This window comes from Choloepus didactylus, chromosome 6 (assembly GCF_015220235.1).
Source record: "Choloepus didactylus isolate mChoDid1 chromosome 6, mChoDid1.pri, whole genome shotgun sequence".
NCBI classification, from domain to species: Eukaryota; Metazoa; Chordata; class Mammalia; order Pilosa; family Megalonychidae; genus Choloepus; species Choloepus didactylus.
The window spans coordinates 72,532,408-72,543,486 of NC_051312.1; the positions used below are offsets into that span (position 1 = coordinate 72,532,408).

The 11,079-nt window shown below is 40.4% G+C and overlaps 1 protein-coding gene across 1 annotated transcript in view; it reads right to left on the bottom strand.

The window, feature by feature from the left end:
- The window catches only part of SWAP70 (switching B cell complex subunit SWAP70), a 114,317-nt gene extending 109,338 nt beyond the window's left edge, over nucleotides 1–4,979 (bottom strand). Inside the window, exon 1 of the mRNA XM_037839999.1 lies at nucleotides 4,811–4,979. Coding sequence (XP_037695927.1) covers nucleotides 4,811–4,909 — 99 coding nt within the window. The 5' untranslated portion in view covers nucleotides 4,910–4,979. The remainder of the gene's footprint in view (nucleotides 1–4,810) is intronic.
- Nucleotides 4,980–11,079: the final 6,100 nt, after the last annotated feature.

Consider the following 11,079-nt stretch of genomic DNA (forward strand, 5'->3'; position numbering starts at 1 on the left):
GAAAGATCAAATGAGAGGGAGGAGGTGTAACTGAGAAATCTGGATTTAACAAATGACTGCAATACTGACTCATATAGATATTTCTTTGTAGTGTCTAGTGTTTTAGAATAGCCAGAAGGAAATACCTGAAGTTGCTGAACTAGGATCCAGTAGCCTTGATCTTTGAATATGATTGCATAACCACACAAGCAAAAAAAAAAAAAAAAGTTGGTTGTCCATGTTCGTACAGATTGACTTCTGGATGTTTTGTTCTGTTCCATCGATCTATATATCTATCTCTGACACTATTACACTGTCTTAGTTCACCTACCTCTACTGTAAGTCTTAAAACTGGGTAGAGTGCAATACCAGTGATCAATGAAAGAGAGGGGGAAGGGGTATGGGATGTTTGGGGTCTTCTTTTTTCTTTTTATTTCTTTTTCTGGAGTAATGCAAATGTTCTAAAAATGATCATGGTGATGAATACACAAATATATGATGATACTGTAAACCACTGATTGTATACTTTGGATGGACTGCATGATGTCTGAATAGATCTCAATAAAATTGTGTTTTAAAAAGGAAGATCCTACTCACCAAAAGATCCTACTTACAATGGGACCACACCCACAGGAATGGATTAACTTTAAGAACATACTTTTCTGGGGTACATATAGCTTCGAACCACCACACCCCTGAATGAATGAATGAATGAATGAATGAAACAGGCTCAATCCTCTCCCATTTCTACAAAATCACCTCCTAGCTTCCTTCAGAGTCTATTTCAAAGAAACTTTTTTCACAAAGTAATAGCACCAGTAAGAAGTAATCCCCTTTCTCAAATCTCATGGCCCCTTATCATCTGTCACACTCAACACCTTCTACCCAATATTTCTGTATTTCCTTATTTCTTATCTCTACCACCATTTTTTAAAGAAAGAGTAATTATCTGATAGATAGATAGATAGACAGACAGAGAATGACTTCTCTGATGGTTGCTTATTCTCTTAATTGCATAACAAACTTTTAACTCATTAAAAGCAAAGATTCATATTTGTTTCTTTTCTCCCACTTTTTGCTATTACATCACCCTTAGCATTGGACACAGTGTCTAACACATGTAGGGCCCATTACATAGTGAATGTATCCATTTACTGTGTCAAAATTTCTGAAGGTAATTAAAAAACACAAGTGCCAAAAATATTTTAGAATACACATATAGCCTTCCAAAATGATAATTTTTTTCTTGCCTAAAACAATAATTTTAACACTGCTTTGGATATATAATTTTAAGCCCTCTGTTTAATAAATCAATTATATATTTCCTCCAAAGAAATATTAAACTGTTTTTTTTTACTTTTTATTGTAGTAATATATACAACTCAATATTTCCCATATTAACCACTTTCCAATGTACAATTCAGTGGTATTGATTACATTCACAATATTATGCTACCATCACCAACATCCATTACCCAAACTTTTTCATCACCTCAAACAGAAAACCTCTGCAATCATTAAGCAGTAACTTTCCACTCCCCTCACCCCTTGGCCCCTAGTAACATGTAATCTACTTTCTGTCTCTATGAAATTGCTTGTTCTAGATATTTCATATAATTGAAATAATACAATATATGTCTTTTGGGTCTGGCTTTTTTCACTCAACATAATGTCTTCAAGGTTCATCCATATTCACCCCAGGTTCATCCATAGATATTAACTCTGAAGAGCCTCAAATTACTAATTCTAATCTTTTTAGTGAAATTAGCACAGTACGTTATACACAATAGGCACTTAAAAGGTTATTGTAAAGAGGTTTGAATGAATGAATTAAAAAATTAAGGTAAAAAAAAAAACTACACTTCTGGCCAATGGGTCAACAAACATCAAACCATAATGAAATACCAAAAGAAGAGACTGAAATAGAAATTTTAAATTATTTTCCACTGGCAGGGCAAAAAGAACTGATTCAATCCCAAAGTCACTTAAATAGACAAGGGAGAAACAAAGGAAAGACAAAATACAGTTACACAGTTGCATTATTAAAGTCTTATGGATGAAAGCTTTGAACTGGGATTTAAGACTTCCTGTCAAGCCTGCTGTCAAGAATTTTCTGGATGCTTTTCATATAAGTAGCCACCTGAGTATGTTACCATACAAAGAAAATTTTAAATGGAGTGCAGCAAAAGTCATAAGACAACATCTCATTTATGCCATCAATAGGAAGGGAGAATATGTGGAAAGCATTGGCTCAAAAATCTTGGTTCTAGAGTTAGTTACTGCATACAACTGAGACTTTGGGCAACTCACTGAACATCTCAGAAGCCTCATATGCCTCAGCTATAAAATTAAGGAGTAAATACCAGAAAAAACAAGAGAGACCACAAATACACGTCATTTTATTGTGCTTCTGCTTTATTGCACTTCACAGATATCACGATTTTTACAAACTGAAGGCTTGTGGCAACCCTGCATCGAGCAAGTCTATCAGTGCCATTTTTCCAACAGAATGTGCTACTTCACGTTTTTGTGTCACATTTTACTTTAAACATAGCTTTTATATGCACTGGGAAACCAAAAAATTCATGTGACTGGCTTTATTATGATACTCACTTTATTGCAGTGGTCTGGTACGCCTGTAACTTTCTCTTAAGATTTTTAAAATATAAATGATGTTTGAAAGCAAAAAATTTTAACACTGTCTGATGGGGTTTTCAATGTATGTAGATTAATAAATATGATAACTATAACATAAAGGAGAGAGGGAAAAGGTACCTATATGGTAACAAGGTTTCTACACTTCTCTTAAAGTGGTAAAATATTAATTTTAAGTAGACTGAAAAGTTAGGAATTTACATTGTAATCCCTAGAGCAACCACTAAAAAGCTATACAAATAAATATAGTAAAAAACTCAATATTAAAATGGAAAACTAAAATATATTAAATATATTAAAACTAATCCAAAAGAAAACAGAAAGGAGAATCAAAGAAGCAACAACAACAACAAAAAAACCAGACACCAAATAATAAACTGGTAATCCTAAATCAACCATAGCAATAATTACATTAAATGTAAATGATTTAAACACAGTAATTAAAAGAGAGATTGTCAGAATGGATTAAAAAAAAAAAAAAAAAGACCCAACTACTGCTATCTACAAGAAAACAATTCAAATATAATGGTATAGGTAAGTTAAAAGTAAAAGAGTAAAATGCAGCTCTATTCATGATCACCAAAAACTGGAAACAAAGCAAATGTTCTTCAAGGATGAACAGATAAACTATGGTACATTCATAAAATGGAATACTACTTTGAATTAAAAAGGAAAGAATTGTTGATACATATGAGTGAATCGCTAAAACATGCTGAGTAAAAAAAGCAAGTCTCAAAAGACTACACACTACATGACTCCATTTCTATGACGTTTGGGAAAAGGCAAAACAAAAGATTACATACAACATGACTCCATTTATACACATTCTGGAAAAGGCAAAACAAATACCAGCTAAGAACAGAACAATGATTGCAAGCAATTGGCAGTGGTGGACTGAGGGTGTGACTACAAAGGGTAGCAGGAGGAAGTTTTCCGGGTGATGGAAACTTTCTGTACCCTGACTGTGGTGAGAGTTAGACAAATCCATACATGTGTTATATGTTAAAACTTAGAACTATACACCAAAAAAGGCAATTTCACTGTATGTTGATTTTTTAAAAAAAGCAAAATAAAAATTAGGGAGATTATGTCCCTGAACCCAGGAATTATATCCCTTCCAGACTATGTATGAGTCTATGAATGGAAAAATGAGAGGAGGGTGAAAAGAAGACTACGGGGGGATGCTAAATCCTACTGGCATAAAAGAACCCCCTGATTACAACACAAATATACAAAGCAAATCCAATCTTCACAAAATTCATTTCCAGAATAGGCTATGAAAATCAGATATTCAAAACGTGTATATTTGAAAATGTCTGTGAATGGCTCCTCTTGTCTGTTGCCATATTTTATACTTTCAAGAAGCTGCCAAATCCTCCTGGCTGAGTGCCACTTTCCTAGCTCGGGGTTACCCAATTTACAATCATCCCTTTATTTATACCTTATACTCTCACTCAGTGGTAGGGTCTTTGGCGGCTACAGTAAGATTGTTTGCAGAAGCAGCAACTTTTGCAGGGTGCCAGAAAGATCAATGCTCCTCACCCCAAGCTAAGTTCCCTGCGGGATACAGCACACCCTCCAGTTCCAGACCTGAGGACTCTGAGCCGGGAGGTTTTCACAAGTCACAGTCCCCCACCGCCAAAGCCCTCCAAAGGAAGACATTGGAGGCGGGGTTCTGGGCATTTCTCCCTACTCTGAACTGCCCAGGTGCCTCGGAGACCTCTGACCGTTTTGAAGACCCCGGTGTGAGCTGCGGTTTGTCGAAGGCTCTGCCCTATGACCTCGGGCAAGTCCCTTCCTCTCCCTGAATAACGGGGAAACTCTGGCAATCTTCTAAGGACCCTTCCCACCTCCCTCTACGAGTCCGAAATTTTCTGAGCCCTCCGCGCCAACAGGGAACCCCGCTCGCCCTTCGGAGATCCCACCCCCACTTTGCCCCACCTCACGCGGGGCCCTGAGGGAACTATCACGCCGGCCCGAGGGCAAAGAGAAAAGCAAGAGAGAGGCAGAAAATGCCAAATCCCGGTGTCTGCCCGCTCTGCCCCGGAGCAGGCCGCTCGGCCGTATTCAGGCCCGCCCTTCCCCGCGGACACCGCCCGCCGAGTCCAGCTTCCACAGGGGGAAGTGGAGCGCGCGCCCGGGAGCAGGACCGCGTGGGGAGCCAGGGGGCGCCCACCTTGAGCTGGGACTTGGAGACCTTGCCGCTGTGGTCCAGGTCGAGTGCGGTGAAGGCGTGCCAAATGGCCTTGAGCAGCTCGTCCTTCAAGCACCCCATGGCCGCGGCCCTGTTGCCCCAGCTGCCCCGCCTTCCTTGCCACCTCCGCCGGCCCCTTGGTGCCTCTAACACCCCTCGACCCCGGCCACCACCGCCACCGCCGCCGTCCGCCGCGCAGTCACCTGACCGCGGCAGGCCCCGCCCCACATGGCTCCGCCCCCGCATGGCTCCGCCCACTCGGCGCCGGCTCTTAGTCTTAGAGCTTCATCGCGGGAGCGTGGGATCGGTGGATTTGCCTGGCCTTCTCTCCCAGCTAAGAATGTAAACACCACCCGGAATCCCCTAAATGTTCCTCAGATCACCACGGGCCTTTTTTGGTGCCCGCGTGCACTTCAAACCAGAGCCCCCATCCAGAAGAAAAACTCAAGAGATCGGGTGAGCAGCCTGCCCAGCTCCGAATGGCACCCCGCCTTGGAAAAAGGAGCCCCCTTCCCTGCCCTGGGGAGGGGTTCTCTGTCTGAAACGACTAGGCAAAACCCTGAGAAGTAGCCGGGCAGGAGCTCAGATGCTGGCAAAGTCCCCCATGTAAGGGAGCATGTGGAGAACAAGGGGAGGCAGAGGACGCTGGTTCATTCTTTCTGCAAACGTTCATTGATGCCTATGCTGCACTGGGCTCTCAGGGCACCGAGTTGAGGTTTCAGGTGGGTTTAGAAGCCAGAGAGGGTGAGGCAAACTTTTTTTTCTAACTCCCCACCGAGAAACCCAGCAAATCATTCTACTCATCTTACTAATCAGAGTGGGTGGACAGTTAAAAACCACTTATCAAAGCCTAGAAGAGGGTTGGGTACACGGTAGATGTTCAATTAATACCTGTTTGCAGTGGTCACTTGACCTCTTTAGGCTTCAAATTCTCCACATCACGGCTGCACCAGATGGTCTGGAAGGGTTCTTCAGTGCTAGCATTCTAGAATCGTAAACTATTGCTGGCTGACTCCAAACTGATTAAGTCATCAAGTGCAGTGCCTCTCCTCTCTAACCCAGGACCAAACCTGGACAATATGTTTAGAGGACAAATACCAAGAGCTTTCAAAAGGAGGTAGTTCTCAGATAAATTTTGTTTTTCCCCCCTCTTTTATGTTCCTTAATGCACTCAGATGTACCCTATATATTTTTTTAAAAAAAGGAAAAGATCATGATAATGAAGGCAGATTTGGAAAGAGCAGATAAAAGAAGCCACTTCAATAAATATGAAGTCAAAAGGGAAACTGGGGAGACCTTCTGGGGAAGATGGCAGAGTAAAGAGCTCCAGGACTCAGACCTTCCATCAAAACAGCTATTTAACAGGCAGGAACTGTCTGAAACAACTGTTTTGAGGTCCCGGAGACTACAAGAACACTGTACAGCATCCAAGGAAGAGCAGGAAGAAGAGGCTTATAAATACAGTAAAGAACAGTGAGAGATGCCACCATGTGCCTCGCCATGTGACAGAGGAGTCCAGTATCACCAGTAGCTGGTCTTCAGGAAGAAAGCATCTCTTGATGATGCCTTGATTTGGACATTTTCACAGCTTCAAAACCCATTGCAGTGGAACCCCATAGAAGTGATATCTTGTTAAACAGAGGAACAAACTTTAGCCAACCACTTTGGAGCTACCCTGCTTTGAAAAGGCTTGTTCCACCCATGTGGCCTGAGTGCAAAATAGTCAACCCTGTCCACTGCATGGAAACAATAGATACCTGCCATAGAAGGGATTAAGCTGGCATGGCCCTGACAGCTGGTGGCATTGAAGCTACACTTTGTGTCCATGGAACACATTAAATACTATCTGCCCCAACCTACCTGTGACTATCTTCTCACTGGTTTGCAGTATTTGGAGGGACAAACACAATCCAGTAAGCAAGAGCTCCAAGATTCATGAATAGGATCTCATAGCAAAATGCAATTTATCTCTAAAAATAGGATTATAGTTGACCAAACTTCATCAATTTAGAAACACTATGAAAGTGAGAGAGACTCTGGCTTTTTCCCAAGTACAAGTGTAAAAACAAAGATGCAATTCACGGCCACAGATTTGTGGATGGAAGAACTGGTCATACACTTGCACGCATGCTTTCTTATCCTTGACTGATGACATTGAGCTTTGCTAGAGGATGCCATCCGATGTAAGCCGGGAGGACTAAAGGGAGATTTTTCACTCAGAGGGCTTACAGTTTACACCCACAGTATGCTGACAGCCAGTAAATTCCAAAAGAATGAACAAATAATGGTTATAATTTTAAAACTGCCTTTGTTATAAGCATCCTGCCTTTGCCTTTTGATCCTGCATAGTCTCGTTCTACCCTGCTTATTTACTGCCTCGCTTCTTTCTTCAGGATTGGCAAGTTTTCTTTCTGCTCTGTTGAGTACATAAACTGAACTTCTAATCTAGAAAGAAGTCTGTTACAGATGAAGAGGTTTAGGCCAAGAGGAAAAAGGTGCAAGACATGAAGGAGCCTGTACACCTGTGAATTTCTAAATTTGGAGACGCTTCCTGTGGAGGTGGAGAGGAAAGTGAAGACAAACAAGAAGCACCTTGCCCCTGATGAAGAGTGACCTGCCTGGTGTAGAGCCAACAGGAACTGGTCTTTGAAACAGTGATACGAGATGGCCCACAGGCAAACACCAAAATTATTTGACAAGTCTTGTTTGCCATAATATACCAAGAAGCAGCACTGTCCAGCAGAACTTTCTGCAGTGATAGAAATATTCTGTATCTTTGTTATCCAGTATGGAAGCCTCTAGCCATATTTGGCTACTGAGCACTTGCAATGTTGCTAGTGCTCTTGATGAACTGAATTTTAAGTTTTATTTAATTAATTTTATTTGAGCCACTTGTGGCTGATGGCTATGCTATTGTACAGCACAGCCATGAGGTGTTCATAACACACTCCCAACATAGTTTGATGTGTCTCCCAATATAGTTTGGGGAATGAGTGCCCCAAACAGATGAACTCACTGATGCTTTTGCTACAGAGTGCTCCATATTTGCATTATTGGCAATCTGAAGAGTTGGGTCAGGCCAGTGAGAATCATGGCACTTCCTAAAAACCCTACGACACTGGTGGAAGGATTTACCTGGTCTGCAGGATCTGACTTGATAAGTAATGAATTAGAGTGTCTTTGCAGGAAATGCTATCATTTGTGGTAGCCAAGTGGACATAATTATAAACCCCTGTCTGAGAGTTACTTGTACTTCTAGAAACATAGAACTAAAATTTCACACCTTTGGTCTCTTTTCAAAGGTGGGATTTTTCTGTTTTTATTTACTTCAATTTGGGGAAGATTTAGAGGAAAATCCCTCCAGGCTGTTCAGGAGCTTCATAAACAAGAGTAAATCACGTTTTTCACATGCTTGTAGTTTTGGGAGAATTTTTTTGTTCAAGTGATTAGAAGTGAGCTGAACTAGGAAAGTAGAAATATCCCATATTGGAACTGATGAGAGAGGAAGAAGATTGAGCAAGGAAAATAATTTGGCATGAGTGTGTACACGCAACCCCATTAGCTGATATTGGGTAGGAAATGTGCTTTGCTTAGACTCAGGAACTCCAGGGGCAACAGCTCTGCTCTCTCCTTAATGACTATGAGCCGCTTGGTCAGTCTTAGTGGGCTTCACATATTCCAGATATTTCAGGAAGAAAGGAGGGAAATGCTTTCTTGGGGTTTCTTTGAGGAAAAAAGATCAGAACCATTATAAGGCATTCTAGCAAATGTGAAGTTCCCCCTAATAAAATTATAAAGATGTTGCTTATTCAATGTCCCTTTTTTTAGAGAAGTGAAGCATTAATTGACCATAACATGGTAATGGTTCAACAGTACCATTAAAACTGGGTCTTTAAAAAGCATAAGAAATTTCACAAAATGATCTCAAAGTAAGAAAAGTCCTGTTTGGTTTCACCTGCCAGTTTTTAAGAGAATCATTACAGATTGAGAGGGAGGCACAGTAGAAACAGTGACCAGTTATCAAATAATGATTGTGACTTGAGTCATTTCCCAGAAATAAGCAAACAAATTCCTTTGGTTTGGCTTCTGAATTATAGTGATCAAATCCATCTGCCTGTGCCCATTAGAAGGCTCCGTCTCACATTATTTTGGAAATGGTCATCCTGAGTCAGCCTGGGTAATCATAGTTAATAATTTTGGTTTTCCTCTCATTTTTTCATTCTCTCCTCTGTATCTACCCCCATTTTTTCTTCTTTTCTCAGAGCTGCTTTAGCCCATGGGTATCAGCCTTAATCCTAAAGAGCAAAAAGAAAATTTCCATGTTAGTAGAGAAAACTCCACCAAAAATAGGGTGACCACATAATTTGTTATCCAAATAGATATTTTAGAGAGTGAGAGATTGGCCTATTAACAATTATGCTAATTTGTTATCCAAATAGATATTTTAGAGAGTGAGAGATTGGCCTATTAACAATTATGCTGGGGCAATTAGTATAAACTGGTCACCCGAACTACAGAAATAAACAAACAATTTATGTAAAGGTGATCAACCTCATTGGTTATCAAAGAAAAAGTAAAATGAGACTAATATCATGCATCCACCAGATTGGCAAAAATTAGAGTGCAAAAATACCAAGTGTTGGTAACAACACAGAGCAAATGAAACTCTTACACTTTGGGAAATACATTTGAAATCAATTTTGCATTGCCTAATAAAGACTAACGTGCACATATCCTGTACTTTAGTAAGTTCTCTCCCATAAGATATGTACTAGAATACTCGTAGAAGCATTGTTAATAAAATCCTAAAACTGGAAGCAATATGAACATACCTCAATGTTAAAATGGATAAACAATTTGTGGTAAATTTATACAATGGAATACTATATGTAAGTGAAAATGATTGCAATATGGCTATATTCAGCACTATCTATGAACCTTATAATCTACATATATTGAAAGAAACAAAAGTACATACAGTCACACATGAAAGTCTTGAATAGCCCAAACTAAACTAAGGGTACATGCTTGGGTGATAAAACTATAAATAACAACATGGGTATTATTACCGCAGAAGTTAGGACGGTGGTTAGCAACATGGTGAGGGAAGAACACATTAAGGAGAGGCTTCTGAGGTCATAAAATTATGTATTTCTTAACCTGGGTGATGGATACACAGACATTCATGTCTTTATTATTCCTCATACTTTACATAAATGTAACGTTCACTCTTCCCCAAGAACAGGGGCTGGCATGGCAGATGACTGAAAATGGCTTTTGATTGGTGAATTAGGATTGCCAGGCCCCAGCTCTGAGCCAGTGTTTTAACCTACGCAGGACAAAGGTGGCAGCAGCCTTTGCTTCAACCCCACCCAGCACAGGGGCAGGGGCAGTGGAGATTTAAAGATCCTGTGCTTCCTCGGTGCTCCAGGGGATGGTTAGCTGAAGGTCTGTATTTGCTGGACAGACCAGGAAGTACAGATTTGGGGAGCCATCAGAGAGGCCTGTGGCTCCCTTCCTAATCCCCTCCCAAGGACACCTCGGAGCCAGACTGCACCCACATAGGGTCCCTGCCCTTGTTTTGGCTGGGAAATACTGGCTTGGAAAAGACCTCCCTGAATGTGCCTGCCAGGAAAAAGCAGCTAGAGACAACAAAAGGAGTGTAAACAACTATAGAGGCAAAACAAAGACAAACAGAACAGAACAAGATTCCCTGAGAAGGAACAGAGGAAAGGAAGCTTTCTCCTAGAAGCAAAACAACTGCATAAAAAAGAACAGTCTTAAAAATTGTACTGCATATCCAGGGCATGAATCATATAAAGAAGAGCTGAGAAAATCTGATCAGTTAAACATGGGCTAGTCTAAAGGTTTGAAATAAGGAGGACTAAACATCGAAGGAGAGATTTAATACAAAACCAATCAACAATAAAACCCTAGACGAGAGAGAAACTGACCTTCAGAGTAATGTCATCAAGATAATCAGATGACTAGACATCAGCAAAAAATTACAAGCTATACTATTAAAAGAGAAGATATAGCCCTGTCAAGGGAACAAATTAAAACTTCAGAGGAGACACAATTTGGAATAACTAATCAAAGATGTTCAAACAAATCTCCTAAATCAATTCAAAGAGATGAAGGAAAGTCTGGCTAAAGAGATAAAGAATATTAAGATAGTATGTGAGCATAAAGAAGAATTTGAAAGTACAAAAAGAAACATAGCAAAAATTATGGAGATGAAAGACACACCA